At 39.7% G+C, this 16,311-nt stretch overlaps 1 protein-coding gene across 3 annotated transcripts; it reads right to left on the bottom strand.

The window, feature by feature from the left end:
- Positions 1-2,686: 2,686 nt before the first annotated feature.
- Positions 2,687-16,272, bottom strand: LOC138982091 (polycomb group RING finger protein 6-like). Of its 3 annotated transcripts, none has more exons than XM_070355315.1 (10): positions 16,206-16,272; positions 11,245-11,502; positions 10,282-10,378; positions 9,956-10,011; positions 9,353-9,391; positions 8,719-8,866; positions 8,280-8,298; positions 7,871-7,969; positions 5,554-5,646; positions 2,687-4,743 (listed from the first exon to the last, which is right to left on the bottom strand). In XM_070355315.1, the coding sequence occupies exons 2-10, from the start codon at positions 11,492-11,494 to the stop codon at positions 4,693-4,695; spliced, it is 852 nt and encodes a 283-aa protein (XP_070211416.1). In that variant the 5' UTR covers positions 11,495-11,502; positions 16,206-16,272; the 3' UTR covers positions 2,687-4,692. The 3 variants fall into 3 exon arrangements, with proteins under 3 accessions (XP_070211416.1, XP_070211415.1, XP_070211418.1); XM_070355314.1 differs by having other exon boundaries at positions 16,202-16,266; XM_070355317.1 differs by lacking the exon at positions 16,206-16,272 and adding an exon at positions 15,990-16,044.
- Positions 16,273-16,311: the final 39 nt, after the last annotated feature.

The raw sequence follows: 16,311 nt of genomic DNA, 5'->3' as shown, positions 1-16,311 counted from the left end.
GAATGACAGACAGTACGGAAATTATCACTATAATTTGTGTACGTGTATAAACTTCAAACAATTCATTTGCACTCTGTACTCTGTGATTAAAACCAGTTTTCCAACTATTAAAAATGCTTTATTCAAACACGAATTGACATGAACAATGGATTACAAAATAAATGAATCAATAAGTTATTTAATAAATACAGCACTGTCTTCAGTTTGAAAACACACACACACACACACACACACACACACACACACACACACACACACACACACACACACACACACACACAACACACACACACACAAAGTCAATGAAAATCATCAGATATCTTAACAAACAAATAGAAGCAGAGTACATGCATGACTTCTCATTCAACCTGATGAGAGTTTGGAAAAGAATATAGTCTAACAGAATTAAATAAAGTAAAGTAAAAAATAATTAATTAAAAACGAAATAAAAAGATTTAATCCAATGGCAATGCAACCGCAAACTTAAAACATGTAACAAACTTGCAATGTACAAAACATTTATTAAAACATTGTCATAAAAATGCTCTATCTGGCATAATCTGCTACCCTTCAAGTAAGGGGGAATAGCGGGCAACAAGACAGTAACATAATCCCTCTGATCATAGAGTGTAACCAAATTAAACATTACAATCACACAGCTGGAAGCACTACACTCCCTGGCAGAAGCCATCCTACGAATTACAACTGGATGCATTAACAAGTATACATTTACCCTTTCAAATTAAAGGGACTGGATGGCTGAATATCAACTGGCAAGGATTGCATTAGACTTTTGTGAACACTTATGACAAGACACAGCCTGAGCACTTCAATACAACATTGTATTTGGCTGGATACATTTATTTGTTGCATTGTTCAATAATTTGCTTAGTAATCAGTTCATTGTTTCCCCTTCAAATGTCAGTGATAGAAAGGTTGAGAAGATGCTGGATGGGAAGTGGCCTAGTAAACCTTTTGAGATCAGTCAGTATAATGACAAACAGTCAAACCTCACATAGGGCTAAATCAGGAGATTGCATACATGTCTGTGCTCAAATCAAGCTTGCACAGTTCAATTACTGGCCCTTGAACAGGAGCGTTTTAAATCAATTCTATGTGTATATGATAAAATCTGATGCAATTAGCAGCAATCTTTTACACTTCCCAAGTTTGAGTATCTAAAAGCAGCTTTACTGTTTTACTTTTCCTGAGTCAGTGTCTTTTTTTTTTAACTAGGACCTCTGCTTCCAATTCCTAGCTCCCTGAGAGAACAAACTGTAGCATTCACAATAAATTACATTGTCATCATTTTCACGAGTTTTCATTCACAAACACCTGGAAAATAAATCTCATGTTCCCCATGCAATAAATCCCCGGTTACCATAGTTGCAGGAAACAGGTTATACATGGATAATCAAAAGCAAACCCAATAGAAACGCTCGGGGATTCTTCGGCTCTTTTCATTGGCGTTTCCCTAGACCTAAACAGACGACACGACACTGCTTTGCAAAGTTCCAAAAACAAACTCGCAAACTGGCAAAAGTAAACAAAAAACAAAACTACTTCATGAAAGGTCATAAATTCACCACAAACAAATGAAACCTAGCAATATCTTTTGTCTTCTTACAAAGTCATGGAGTGCGTGTATTTGTGTTTCGATATACAGACGTTAGGAGAAACACGAACGTCAAGTTCAAGTCAAACCAATTGACACCTGACACACAAATTTGGACCCGTGCACAAAACGTTGTATCGACAAACGAAGCGCAAATAAGAAATAATAATAAAAGCAAAGAACATAGCAACAAGATATGCAAACATCTAACTAAGCCGAGAAAGCAGACTGACAGGTCTAATGAAAAACAGAGGCAATGAGTCGGAAACAAGATCGCGATTCTTTCCTTCGCTGCATGACGCAAATCTTCTGTGACCTTTAACCCAACGTAGCTTCCACGTTCGATCACTAAGCTTAATATTTACAACTGAAAACCGAGGGGGTGGAATACTGAGAGGAACATACAGAACTGTGCATCCTCAAACCTGACATATTTATCTCAACATTTTATGAACTCAAAACACAGAAAGTTGCTTTCACACGCCAGCTTTGATTGCAACAACGTGCTGGGGTCCCAAACCATGAGTTATCAAAACGGAACTCGTGTTTCAAAGCATGGCTCCCTGTGTTGATTTGGCACTTATTTTCTTACCCCCAAAATGATGACAAAAACGATGTTTGGTGGTTTGTTGTTAGACCAGCTTTTTTTGTCGGTCCTCGGGGGAGCATATCGACTTTTGTTTCATATTTATTGACCGCGGCCTTCGGCCAATAAATATGAAACAAAAGACGATATGCTCCCCATCGGACGGACAAAAAAGCTGGTCTGTCAACAACCCATCAAACATCTTATAATATACATGTACATGTATCACAAGGCAAACTGGAAGTAAAAATAAAAATGAAATGAAAAAGAACAATAAAAAAAGATAGAAAGAAAGAAGGAACCAGGGGAGTGGGTCAGTAAGGTGGGGAAAAGAAAAGAAAGGCAGACAGAAGAAAAAAAGCAGGAATCGGAAAAAGAAGAAAAGAGAAAGAAAGAAAAGAAAGGACAAATTAGAAAGGAGGATAGATGGTCGCAGCAAAGAGCTGAAGAAAGACAGAACTTTACAAAATATACAGACAGACAGACAGGTCCCACCAATTAAGTCATGGAAATTAAGAATCACATCTGGAATTCTCAAGGGTAATAAATACCACAGATACAAACTGGCAGTAAGCTGGTTGTCTACAGCCACATAGCATGAAATCTCTATCACACTGAAACATCACAGCGACCACATGTACCACAATTTCAGGACTATAAGGCACGGCACAACTTTGTCTTTACTTTGAATCTTGCACCCTATCTTCTGGGGGGGCCTTGTGTATGGCTAAAGGACACCCACTTCAAACCTAATTAACAATGTTGCAGAGAAAAGGAGAGCAGATCAGGAATTTCCAATGTGCAGTACAGCGGAACCCCCCATGCAAGACCTCCACAAATCTGAGGAAATCAGGTCCTAACAGGGAGGGAGTCTTAAAATGGGGATCAATTCACAGTGTTTGTAAAGAGAAAATCTGAGAAAACAGGATCCTAAAAGTGAAGGAGTCTTACATTGGGGGTTCCACTGTATAAGATGCTCTCGAGGAAACATTGAATTTTTGTAAGATAGCGATTTTTCCTCTTCTTATTTTTTTAATGTAGCAAGCGAGGCTTGCACCCACAAAGATATGCACCTGGTATGATGAAGCGCCTTGTACTCCCAAAACATATGGTAATATTAATAACTTTGGTAATGCGTAAAATTAACAATAACACGCAGATATATTTAAAAAACATAAAGTAATGCTGCTAAAATTCCCACTGGAAAAAAAAACACCACTTAATGTCTGTGCCTAATATATGCACTGATAATTAACAGAAGTAGTGGAATCTAGATATTCAATCTTAGATTCTGACTGTAGGACCCCAAGAGCATTGTTTCTTGACCCAAAACGGGGCAGCTTATCTGCGACAGGTCAGCCATACATGTAGGTTTTCACTGCATTTGACAGTTCTTTGTATCAATGTAGAAGCTGTTATTATGTTAATTGTATGTTTGTTTAACTGTGGCTGCGGTGCTTAAGGTACTTGCTTTTGTTGAATACAGTTGAACCTGCCCCAGCGACCACCTCTTGGTAACAACCACCTGCCCATTATGACCAATTAAAAGGATCCCCGACGAGTTTTTCCCTATTGAATACACTTTCCATAACAACCAAATGTCCATAAAGACCACTTTGGGGTAGTCCCTCGGGTGATGGTTATAGACAGGTTCGACTGTATATTCTTCTTGTCTTTTAAGTAATACAGGTTAGAAAAACAAGTGCAGTTACATATTGCATTACTTCCATTGATGACTACCTTTTGACTTTGTGTATGACCTACATAAGTGTAAACCTCATTTGCAGTTGATCATTCATTTGTGGCAATCAAGGTTTCATATACATTCAAATTCATATGTATGCTGTCAATGTGCGTAGAATTAATACTGCTGAGTAGTTTAATAATAAATGCTTGAATGAAATAATATTGCTTTCATCTGTCTACTTATGATATGCAGCAATAAATGGACTGTTTTTAACAAGGCGTCATCTCCCTGAATAATGCCAATGTTTCAAATTGAATTCTGTTATGTAGGATACATTACTTAAATCCTCTGCCTCGAAAAAAGCAACAACAACCTACAAATCTTGTAGATTGACCCAGCAGTTGCCTGATACTGACATCAGTTTGTTGAAAATAACTGACTGACATAAATATCTTCTCCATTATTATGTTCTTATTGTAAATATCTTCATTTATTATGTTATAATTGTAATAATTTTGGCTGTCTTCATTCCGCGTTCTTCTTCTCGTGCGCTCCTTTAGACATCCATTCCTGTGACGCATACAAATGCCGCCGTCTTCTTCAGGGCCACCGGGTCGCCAAACAGCTTCTCCTGCAGGGGGGTCTCATTCAGCTTCTTGTCGTGTTTTTGGGGGGCTTGGAGCACTGACAGGGCATCGTTGAAGACGACGATTTTGTCTTGAGCTCTGGGCAAGTCGTTGTCTACTTCTGTTGCTACTTTCTTTAGCGCTAATCTGCTTTTCGATCAGCCTAACACCATTTTTGTCAATCCAGCCACTGCCTTGGACTAACTTCATATTCCAGGTGCAAGAAATCCTGAAAAAAAGCACACACAAAAATATATCAGCTAAGTACAAGAACTATGTTGATCATGGACTAGGGACAGTATGGAATAGTACGTCTCAATAAATCTTGCCATGCAACTGGTCTTTATACTGATTTGAAATAACAACACAAGAAGAATACAGTGTTTAGCTAATATGTGAGCAATGATTTGCATCAGTCTTGACCGATGCATTCATTCTTTCCTTTATTGCATATAACTCACATTCTTTTGTTTTGGAGAGTTAACAGCTCTTAATATAATGACAACACTGAAAGTCAAATATTTTGTACACTGACCATTGGCTAGTACTTTAAGAATGTTGATATTTGGATTCTGTTGCCAAGACTACTGAATTAGCTCTGTCTCGGTCCAGTTCAAGTTCTACAACCCAAGTAATTCCAAGAAAGAAATGAAAGTTTTTTGAGGGGGAAAGGGGTAGGAGGGGTGGTGGTGTGAGGGGGGGGGGGGGGGGGAATAATTTGTCATTTTAGGTAGTATATTCACAGAAATTCATTTTTACCAGTTTACAACTTCCTATTCCTATAATAGCACATGGACATTCTCTTCTCTATGAAGTATATGCAGTTGAACATGCAAGTAAAAGTAAACTCTGTGGACGTGACCCTTCATCGTAGAAAAACCTTCAATAGAACCACATTGATTTTGGTCACGTTAACCCAGAAAACTTCAAGTCTTCAAGTTCTTTACTGGGAGTTTTCACACATCAGAGGTTACTTCTTACTTTTATTTGAAAAAGAGCAACAACAACAACATTTTGTACATGTACTAATAACACTCACATCCTGTTTGAAGAACTCGTCTTTCACAGCAGACAGGGTCTGAGTCTGTTCCAGTGAGACACATCCATCACCACTGCTACCGTACAGTTCGACCTGCAATTATGTACATGTATGATAACATCTGCACATTCTGATTTGCCTTTACATACTTCGGGGAAACTCAGTCAGTAGCCCCACCAGCTTCAAACCTAGTTGTCTGTATAAGCCATATTCAGCTAGGGATTTATTTTCCAGAGTCAACTTTTTTTCAACTTTTTGCAGACTCTCCTCAGTGTCTAAACACCCCCTGTGTCCATGCATGCACGCGATAAAGACTTGAAACTTCACAGCAAAAGTTTCATGGCTTGGAAACATGAATACATCTTTCTTTCTTTATTTGGTGTTTAACGTCGTTTTCAACTGTTCAAGGTTATATCGCGACAGGGAAAGGGGGGTGGGGTGGGATAGAGCTACTTGTTAATTGTTTCTTGTTCACAAAAGCACTAATCAAAAAATTGCTCCAGGGGCTTGCAACGTAGTACAATATATATGACCTTACTGGGAGAATGAAAGTTTCCAGTACAAAGGACTTAACATTTCTTACATACTGCTTGACTAAAATCTTTGCAAACATTGACTATATTCTATACAAGAAACACTTAACAAGGGTAAAAGGAGAAACAGAATCCGTTAGTCACCTCTTACGACATGCTGGGGAGCATCGGGTAAATTCTTACCCCTAACCCGCGGGGGGGGGGGGGGGGGGCATGAATACATGCAGGATTTTGTTTTTAGTAGCGCCGTACTCTATGGCAGCTTGCTTTCCTCAGAGAGAAAGCAACCCACATTTTAATGAGGGTAACCTCACAGGACTATATACAATCTTATGATTCAATTATCTTTGGTACTGATGATCTGTCTTCTCCTACAGATACACACATGCGAGAGACAGAGTATGAAGTAGCTGGCCATAATATAACCACTACCAGCTAAACATTTACAGTCAAACCTGTCTATAATGACCAACAAAAAGTGGTTATTATAGACAGGTGCATCATGAACTCAGGTCAAAATGAGTTACTTCCCTTGGCGTCTCATTTATCCCTGACGGGATGCCTTTGTTTTCCTTCTCTGGAGAGGAAATCGATATTTTACATATTTAGAGCTTTTCGTAATGTGCTATTGATATAAGCAGATTCGCGATCGTCGATAATGATTTTTCATGGTGTTGTGTAATTTTTAAATTACAAAGGAATGGATATGTAAGACAGTTTCAAGCGAGCTATCTTTCGCGGGTGTATTTACTGTGCAAACAACTCTAAATATGGCAAAAGTGTCACGTGATAATCAACTTTGGCTACGAAGCAGACGACACTTTTTCCGTAACTAGTTGGGAGTGATGCAACAATATCACGGTCTCCTTCCCACAGCAGTCTCAAAATTTCGACTTGTTTTGACCTTAGAACGATGTCTTTATCATAACTGTGAAGAACAGAACGGAGATCACTGTCGAAGTCGGCCGTTCTACAATCACGTTCGTCTTTCGTCTGTTATCAGAAACATTAGCGAAAAACATATGGGAGATAACTCTGTTTTCTTGTTTTGATAGATTTCCCTTTAATGCGCGTAGTAATTAGTCATCCTGTCAGAGAGACCACTGAGCGATAGCGTGGACCGATGATTTATCAGAATGAGACAGGTGGTCATTACTGAAAGGTGAATTAAATATAGAACAAAGTGTGTGTGTGTTTGTGGAAGGGGCTTCATAAGGGAGGGTTGCAGAAATAGAGAATACTACATGGCTTGCTGTGTCGTACCAGATTTACACGAGTTGTTTTTTTAAATATTGAACTGCGAGCGAAAGCGAGCTGTTCACTATTTGAAAAAGCAACGAGTGTAAATCTGGTACGGAACAGCAAGCCATGTAGTATTCTGTTTATCCTACATACTGTACTTACGTGTATTTTACTGAAAATGTCCTGCATTCGAGGCAGCTAAATTGAAGACGCTTGTTTTAGAACCTCGATCTCTTCTAAAGCCTCGTGCAATCTATTACGTCAAAGCAAAGAAACGTCACTCTGAAAGTGTGGCGTGACGTGTTAGTTCTAAAGATTCATCGAGGGTAATTAGCGAGCGCAATTTGTGTTTCTATAATGACGTTTGTCTCGGTGACTTTGGCATCATAAGCAGTGGAAAAACAGGTCCCTGCCAGACTTGCTTGACATGACCTCATTTACATGATATACACACGTGTGATTTGAACGATTATTATCTCACGGGTGTCTCTCTCACGTATGTAGGATAAAAAAGAATAATCAACGGAAGAGTAATATTTTACCACATGGTCTTCTGTTAGTACAAGTTTCTTCCTTAGAAACAATGCCACGTTCTTGAGCGTAGCTTGCCCTGTGACTCGAATGAACTTTTTGTCCAGTTTCTGCAATTCAGAAGGTGAAAATGAAATATAAATAACATAGACACAAAATCATCATCTTTTTCTGCAACAAATATTAGCCTATCAAATTGATTGTTTGGACACCTGAATTCAACAAATCACACGACAACAAAATGAAATGAAGTAAAATAAAATGAAACAAAAATTAAAACAGAAAATACCCTGAGACAGAAGGGAGAAAGGATCTTTTTATTTCAGAACCTTTCAACGTTTTAAGAAACAAAGTTGAACTACAGAACAATCTAAAATGACAAAGTCAAAGGGAAAAAAGTTTAAAGTTATCAACACTTACTTTATCTAATGGTGAGGAGCTGCAACAGAAAAGGGTAAAAGCTGAATAAGAAATACCTTTTAATGTGATGCATCATGACAAGCCAGTTATCAGATCCTTCCATCTTATACTGAGCACCTATACTACTAGTACTAGGACAACAGACTCCTACTGCGTTATTTATGCCCATAAACAATGTGCACATTAATTAGTCTTCACATCTTCATCAGTTGTAACTTTCTCTTCTAAGTTCTCTCTGAGAAAGATATAGCATATCACTGTATTCACACTGCTACCTCCTCTGTTTGCAAGAGTATGAAAATCTGGAAAAACATGGTCTTAAAAGGGAGGGAGTCTGAAATGGGGGGGGGGGGGGGGGGGGCCTTAAAAAGGGGTCCACTGTACCATTATTTCACTGCAGAATGACTATACACAAAGAATTTTTTTTCTGGATACTCACCATTTACAATGTAAGCAGAGCAAAACCAGGGGAGCCACATAATGTGGCTTGATCACAGGACGGGACGCACCCACATAAACTACAGTTTGAATGGGCTGGACTGGTCCTCTTCCTGCTCTTAACACTGGCAAGGACAGCAGCTTGGTATCTGTATAACATGTATAGCTATACAGTGACCATTAGAGACTGGCATTTTGAACAAATAGCTAAAGTTGGTAGGTGTGTGTGTGTGTGTGTGTGTGTGTGTGTGTGTGTGTGTGTGTGTGTGTGTGTGTGTGTAGTCTGTGTGTGTGTGTGTGTGTGTGTGTGTGCGTGCGTGCGTCTGATTTTGTATGTGTTTCTGTGTTGAATGTTTCTGTGTTTGTCTGTATGTGCATGCATGTCTGTCTCTCAGGCTGTACATGTGTGTGTGTGTGTGCATCTGATTTTGTATGTGTTTCTGTGTTGAATGTTTCTGTGTTTGTCTGTATGTGCATGCATGTGCATGCATGTCTGTCTCTCAGGCTGTACATGTACGTCTTTGTTATTAGTGTTCCTATTTTAACTTTCCATACTAATATTACTAATTGTATTTTTTTTCACATTATCAAAATTTATTCATTTCAAATATGTCTATGCAGCCTGTCAGACTTACCATTTTCAGCATAGAACTTCTTCTCTTTTAAAATCTCCTCTGCAAAAAGAAGAAGACATATTTTCAGTGCAAAATGAAACAACACACACAGACACGACCACACACAGATATTGCAAACAAAAAATAAAAATAAAAAGGAGATAGCAATTAACATGCAACAATTCTTTACATGTGCAATCGCACACACATTTTACCTATGGGCATGAACTTTTACACAGATCTATGTGTGAGGAACGGTTTCTGTTTCGGTAACTTATTTCCCGTCTGAAATGCAAGCTGGCTGGTTGTTTCAGTTTGTCATTTTTACACCAGTTTCAAGTCTCAAAATATTCTGGGCACCTGAGTTTTGAATGTTGCATGGCAATCAAAATGCAACACATATTCAAAATATGAATGGTAATGTAAACAAAGATTGTTTATTTTTCTGTGTTCCTTACAAAGCTGTTAAAATTCTGTTTGACAAACATACAGTTAGTAGTAATGTATCATGACAGAAAAAAAATGTACAAAACACCCAGCACAATGCAAAATACTGACAAATGATATATACAAAAAACAAAATCCAACCTCAACACTGAGATGAGCTTCAAAATGTTCACTTACCTTCTGCATGGTTAGGCAACAGTCCATCACAAATATCCTGGAGAAGCCTATCTAACCTATGTAGGAGACACAAAAAGTAAGGGATTAGTAAAAATGCAACCCCAACCACCCCCGCAAAAAAGAATCACACATTACTGCATATAAAATTAGAAAAATTGTGAATAACCATCAACAAAATCCAATTCAAAAAAGAAAAATTGAAATGTGCATGTGCCTGGAGGGTGGCTTGCCACTTTGTGCATGCCTGTCTGCCTGCACTTGCCTTCAACTTCAAGTTTTTCATCTGCTAGAATATTTTTGCATATCTTCACACTGAATAGACTTACCTTATGTGTACAAAAGGGTCTGTGGGATGAATGATGATCTGACAACTTGGGCATTGAAGGCTTCGTTGTAAGTGTCTCACAATACAGCTCTTGCAGACTGTGAAAGTCAAATTAAACATCATTAAAACTTGAACAAAAAGCATGATTTGAACATGAATGAAAGAATGATTTGAATATGAATCAAAGCGTGATTTGAAAATGAACCAGAGCATGATTAGAACTTGACTGAATTAAAGCACAATGAGAACATTTATCAAAGCATGATTAATGAACTAAAGAACATGATTAAAACATTCTTATTTTCATTAGATATAAAGCAGGTTTTACTTTTAGTACTGTCACTGGCAAATAAAACAATGGAAGCATAATTCAAACCAATCCGTTGGTTGCTGGCATCTTAATGAACAAATATCAAATTCAAAGCAAACAAAAAGAGGCAAAACAAAGGTTAACTTAAGATTTCAGGGAGTAAACAATGCCCTTGCATACAATGTCCACATATATATATATTTAAGGGACTTTGCTCTGTAAATCTCGGTCCCCCTTGAGGAGGGTCTGATGCTCCCAACAGGCTGTCTGTGAAGGGATACTTATTTCTCTCTCTCTCTGCTAAGAGATTTTAACAAATCTCGGAAGAAAGTCTCTGCTGACTTTCAATTGTTTCTTTCACAATTTCTGATATATAAATTTAAGCTACAGTCCTGTCCAGAAAACAAACCATGCATTGTTATATGTATAAAAGTTTACAATTCCATATAAATGTGAAGGTCCTGGCAGACTTTATCGGTGAACAATCACTTATCAGGATTCACGTTGACTCTAAGAGATTTGCGTCAGTTTCTCAAAAAACAAATATTTACCCACAGTTTTGCAATAAACATGACCCAACCCCGATTCATACTGAAGAATTTTGTAAACAGTACTGAAACATACAAAGCCAGAGTGGACTGGCATCAAACTTACATGAGTGCATGCACTCTGTAATGGTTGCAGCTTCATACAAGTACCCTTTGCAGATGCCACAAGTGATGTATTCGTTGACGTTGGCAATTGGCAACCACAATTTGTTGTCACTGTCGATTCGGTTTTTGTGAATTGGTTGATCTGCCGGCTGGGTCTTGCTGACCGGTGGGGTGTTATTCTCTGTGTATGTGGCGTTTGTCTCCGCCGGGTATGGTTCAGGGGCATCCTGGCTGCATTCACATTCTGCCATAGCTCCGGCTGTAAGAGTAAGTTGAAGAAGTTATTTAAATACAAGTAGTCATTAATTTTTATTTTTATTTTTAAACAACCTGAAAAAACCCACCTAAATAATATTAGCCAGGTAGTCACTGTGACTGAGGAGGTAACTGAGGAGATGTTACTCTCACCACACCTTTCCAGGGTAAGTTGAAATTTCCAGAGGTGACTAAATCAGTAAATGCCAGTGACTTGGATCAATAGCCAATGACAAAGGGGGGGGGGGGGGGGGGGGAGTGTAATAAGCCCGGGTGTATTGGGGAGAGGGTATGGAACGCCAGATACGCCATGTCCCTGCGGAATTCCAGCCGGAATTCCGCGCGGACTTTCGAGCTATTCTCGTCGTTGATAAGTCAGAAATTCCGCCCGAACTTTTATTGTCCTCGTGCAATTCCGGCCAGAATTCCGCCCGGACTTTTGACTATTCAGACTGAATCCGGACTATTCTCTACTCACTAAAAACATGGAATGGGAATTTACCGGACACTCATATGTAAATGCTTTGAAATCAAGGGCGATCACTCAAATTCTTTAAAACGCAGGATTACAAATAGCAATGGATGTTGCGCTGTTAATGGTGCAAGATGTGAATGCAATCATTGCCAAGACCCATGTATCATAGGTGCTTAAACAAGACATTTTCTTACCGGCAGAATGTTAATTAAACAGAATGATACAGATCTGTACGCAAATGTGCTCGCTATATGGGCATCTACTTCTTTAGATACGAACTGAAATCAGCAACTGTCCTGCTTCCTTTGCAGACATGAATTGGGTTGTTGTTGTTTTTGTTGTTGTTGTTGTTGTTGTTGTCAGAGATATATTTTCTGGTTTATTTTTGGCTGGTATAGCATTTTATTCAAGTAAGGGTATGTATGATATTTGTCATTCGACGTACACGCCTTGTCAGACCAATGTTGACTTAAAAGAGCGTAAAGGAAGGACAGTTGTTATGTGTGTGTGGCATCCTTTCCAAGTAGAACTGAAAAGAGGTGTAAAACGACACAAATGACTCATTTCATGCGCCATCCGTTACTCAGCAGACTGCTATATTTTTCCGTTACGACCAAGGTCACAAAGAACAACACTGTTCCAGAATATCTGCTAGGGCGTTAGAAAATGCTGTTACAAATTATATTTCTTTCTGTTTCCAAATTGGGGAGAGGGTGAGGTGGGGGATGAGGCAGCGTTTCAGATGTGTGTGTGTGTGTGTGTGTGTGTGTGTGTGTGTGTTGTGTGTGTGTGTGTGTGTGTGTGTGTGTGTGTGTGTGTGTGTGTATGTGTGTGTGTGTGTGTGTGCGCGCGATTATGATACATGCTCACAGAAAAAAGGATAGTGGACAAATCATCAAAACGATGCACCGCCGTCAACTTATTACAGCTGCAAACTACATTCAGGCTGCTCTGAGAGAGAGACCGACAGATACATACAGAGACAGAGGGAGAGAGACAGACAGACCGACACACGTACAGACCGAGAACGACAGACATACTGAGACAGGAAATGACAGGGAAAGAAACAGGGGGAGCAAGACTCGGACAGACAGACGGGCACACTGAGAGAGGCAAAAACAAAGAACATTTGAAAAACAAACTTGGAAGCTAAATTTGTACATGTATACATGCCGCTTGAAAGATAATTTCACATTGTGGCGCCGAAATCTCGGAACGCGCGCATCTAAGAACTAAATATTAAGGACGGCACTTGCAAAGAGTTGCAATCGAGAAAAAAAAGGTTAGAATCAGAGAGAGAGAGAGAGAGAGATTGGTCTGTGTTCAGTCAGTCAAAACCTTTTATTTGAATCAAGGGAAACAACTTGAGCACTATTCCGAAGTGTGTACTGTTCGCAAGAACCGCTTCCACGAAATAGCTGTGTTCACACTCACACACGCGCGATTAAAGCCATATGTACTCGATGACTATACACGCTAATTGCTTTACCAACAGCTGGAGACAGACTAAATTAAATTCCCTGCAAAATATTGTGGTCTAGGACCCCTTAACACTTTCACGACGGGACACTGATAAATCAGTACCAGCGCTGACACGCCCATGGACGGGAAGCGCATTTTTCAGTACCAGCCATAGAGGGTACACGACTCGTGATTGCTTCCCGGTTTTTGAAGCTTGCAAATAAATTGAGTTGTTTCCCTTGATACACTTGGCGTCCCCTTCTGCCATTTGCAAATCCGCCTGATTTGTGTGCGTTTTTGAGGAAAAAAAATGAATCAAAGGCGAGCCTTGTCTCGGGAGGAGATTCTCCGGATGGATGTTGGACCTAGAGGATCCCGTAGAGCATGATTCGGACGTATCGTTTTCGCCTCACGAAAGCGATACAAGCAGTGAAAGTGAGGAAGAAACAGTCCCGTTGTTGCTAGTACGAGTCGGCAAACTACACGTGGTTGGCGGTGATACTGCTAGACGAACACGTATCTCGGAATCGTGTAGGAGCTATGGGGGCGTGGCAGCACTGATAACAATGGATGGCTGGAGCCTTCAAATCCTTTTGGAATTGTTCATAGGTGTACAGTTGGTACTTTGTTGTGAAAATGTGACTTATATTCAATATGGATTACCTAGACATCATTTGGTGAGTGTTAGATCTACAGTTTTGTTTCATTTGAGTCAGGATGCTGTGAGTGAATGCGTGATTTGCTTGTTTTTTTCTTTGTACTGTCTCCTTATTTCTGTGTACAATGTTAACAATATTTCAGCTAATTCATAGGTTTTACACCTTGTTTGGTTATAACATTATTTATAATACTTTCTGTTAAAAAATAACTTTTAAAAAAAGCAGTCGAAAATAAAACACACAAAAAAAGTTAAAAAACACAAATTATCCCCCTTTCACCCCCCTTTGCTAAAACAAATCGCGTGACAAACTTATAAATAGCACGACTGAACTGGGCATCCATTTTTGAATTAGTACACAAAATTTGGTGGTGATTGGACTTAATTCAAGCTTGCTAGACAGATTTCTTTACAGTTACTGATTTTTGGGAAGTTTCTTGGTGGCAAGCTTGGGCAGGCAGGACGTAAACGCCGTGGCAGTGCTAGTCACAATAGTGTTAAATGTTGAGATATTTGAATTTTTATTTTGATCTGGATCGTCCTATTTATAGATTTGGCAACACATGTAACGTTGATGCAAGGGAGAGAACACCGCGGCTTTGTTGACATCCTCACTTTTTCAGAGGCTAGAACAAGTTGTAATGCATGTATTATGGTCCGCGCATGGTGACGTATCGTCATTAGGCCAAAAAAAATAATAGGTGTGGTTACGGTAACATAGCCAAAAAAAATAGGGTAGGAAGGTAGGCAAACACTTTTTTTTTTTTAAACTTTTTTTTCTAATGTGTACAAATTAAACCTACTTGACAGGGAAATAAGTGTGCGACTCGGGCGCTTTCGCTTTCATAGCGTTTTCTGCACTCGTTTTCTTGTGTGTTTTTTGTTTTTTTGACAAATTTAATAAAAAGTTATAGGGTCGGCCCCTAAAAATAGGGTACCGTAACCACACCTATTTTTTTTTTAGGCCTTATATGGTCTTATGGTGCGTTTGACATCGATTGTGGGCAAACTACACTTTGTAAACACGGGAGTGCGTTAGTATGCCTTTAATGTTGGTTCTTTGATCCGACTCTCTTCCAATCCCACTGTTTTGATGTCTCTCTCTAAAATTCCGTGCAAAACGAGTGCCGAACGTTTGCGATAAAAGTCCGGGCGGAATTGCGCGAGGACATTTTAACCAATCTATGTTTCTTCGATCCGATTCTCTTCCGTTCGAACTTTTTAAAATTTCTCGATCTAAAAGTCCGGGCGGAAAGTGCCGAACCCATACGAACGTTCCCGAGAAACGTCCGGGCGGAATTGCGCGTGGACATTTTAACCAACCAAACACGAGTATAGCTCGAAAGTCCGGGCGGAATTGGCGGAATTGCGCGTGGACATTTTAACCAACCAAACACGAGTATAGCTCGAAAGTCCGGGCGGAATTCCGTCCGGAATTGCGCGAGGACAATAAAAGTTCGGGCGGAATTTCTGACCAATCAACGACGAGAATAGCTCGAAATTCCGCGTCATAGACCCCATTACCCAGAGTTTGGCTCCACGGGCAAAACCGGCATGTGTCACTGACTGACTATGTCAGTATCAGACGGGAGACGAAGGGGGTGGGTTGGGTCACGGTTGTAACAACTGAGGAAGAAGAATGAGGAGGAGGCGGAATAAGGGGAAGAAAGGAGGGGGTGGAGGTAGGCCGAGGGACGGGGGATGTGCCCGTAGCTGTCGTAACGACGGTGACTGACATTCGACAACTGACCGACTTGGATGTGACCGAGCCGCAGCAATTAAGTCAGTTATAATCTTAATCACAGCGTGCATACAACTTATTGTTGTTGCATAACCATTCTAATAAGCAGAACTATGGGCACCTTGATATGTTACACAGAAATCTGCCCCTACTGACCTTATATTTCGATTGTAGAACCTGCTGTTCACCAGTGCCACCAGTCGGGTACGGGGTAGAAGGTCTAGGCCTACAGTGCACATATTTTAACAGTAAAATATTAACAATCAGATACGCTTTTCTCTGTGATTTCTGTTGAGAACTGCAAAACAACCTCTAAACTATGCATACAAAGAAAGGTATATCAAATAGAATTGCGAAAAATGTCTTACAAACCATAAATCCTCGTGTTACGGAATGCAACAAGATTCTAGAGTGCGTCGAACTCCATAGCTGTCGTCGCTGCATCGCGCTCAGCGATTGGCCAAACGGAAGGCGGTCA

This window comes from Littorina saxatilis, linkage group LG12 (assembly GCF_037325665.1).
Source record: "Littorina saxatilis isolate snail1 linkage group LG12, US_GU_Lsax_2.0, whole genome shotgun sequence".
Taxonomy (NCBI): Eukaryota; Metazoa; Mollusca; class Gastropoda; order Littorinimorpha; family Littorinidae; genus Littorina; species Littorina saxatilis.
The sequence above is the reverse complement of the archived record's forward strand: the minus strand, read 5'-3'. Positions and strand labels throughout refer to the sequence as shown.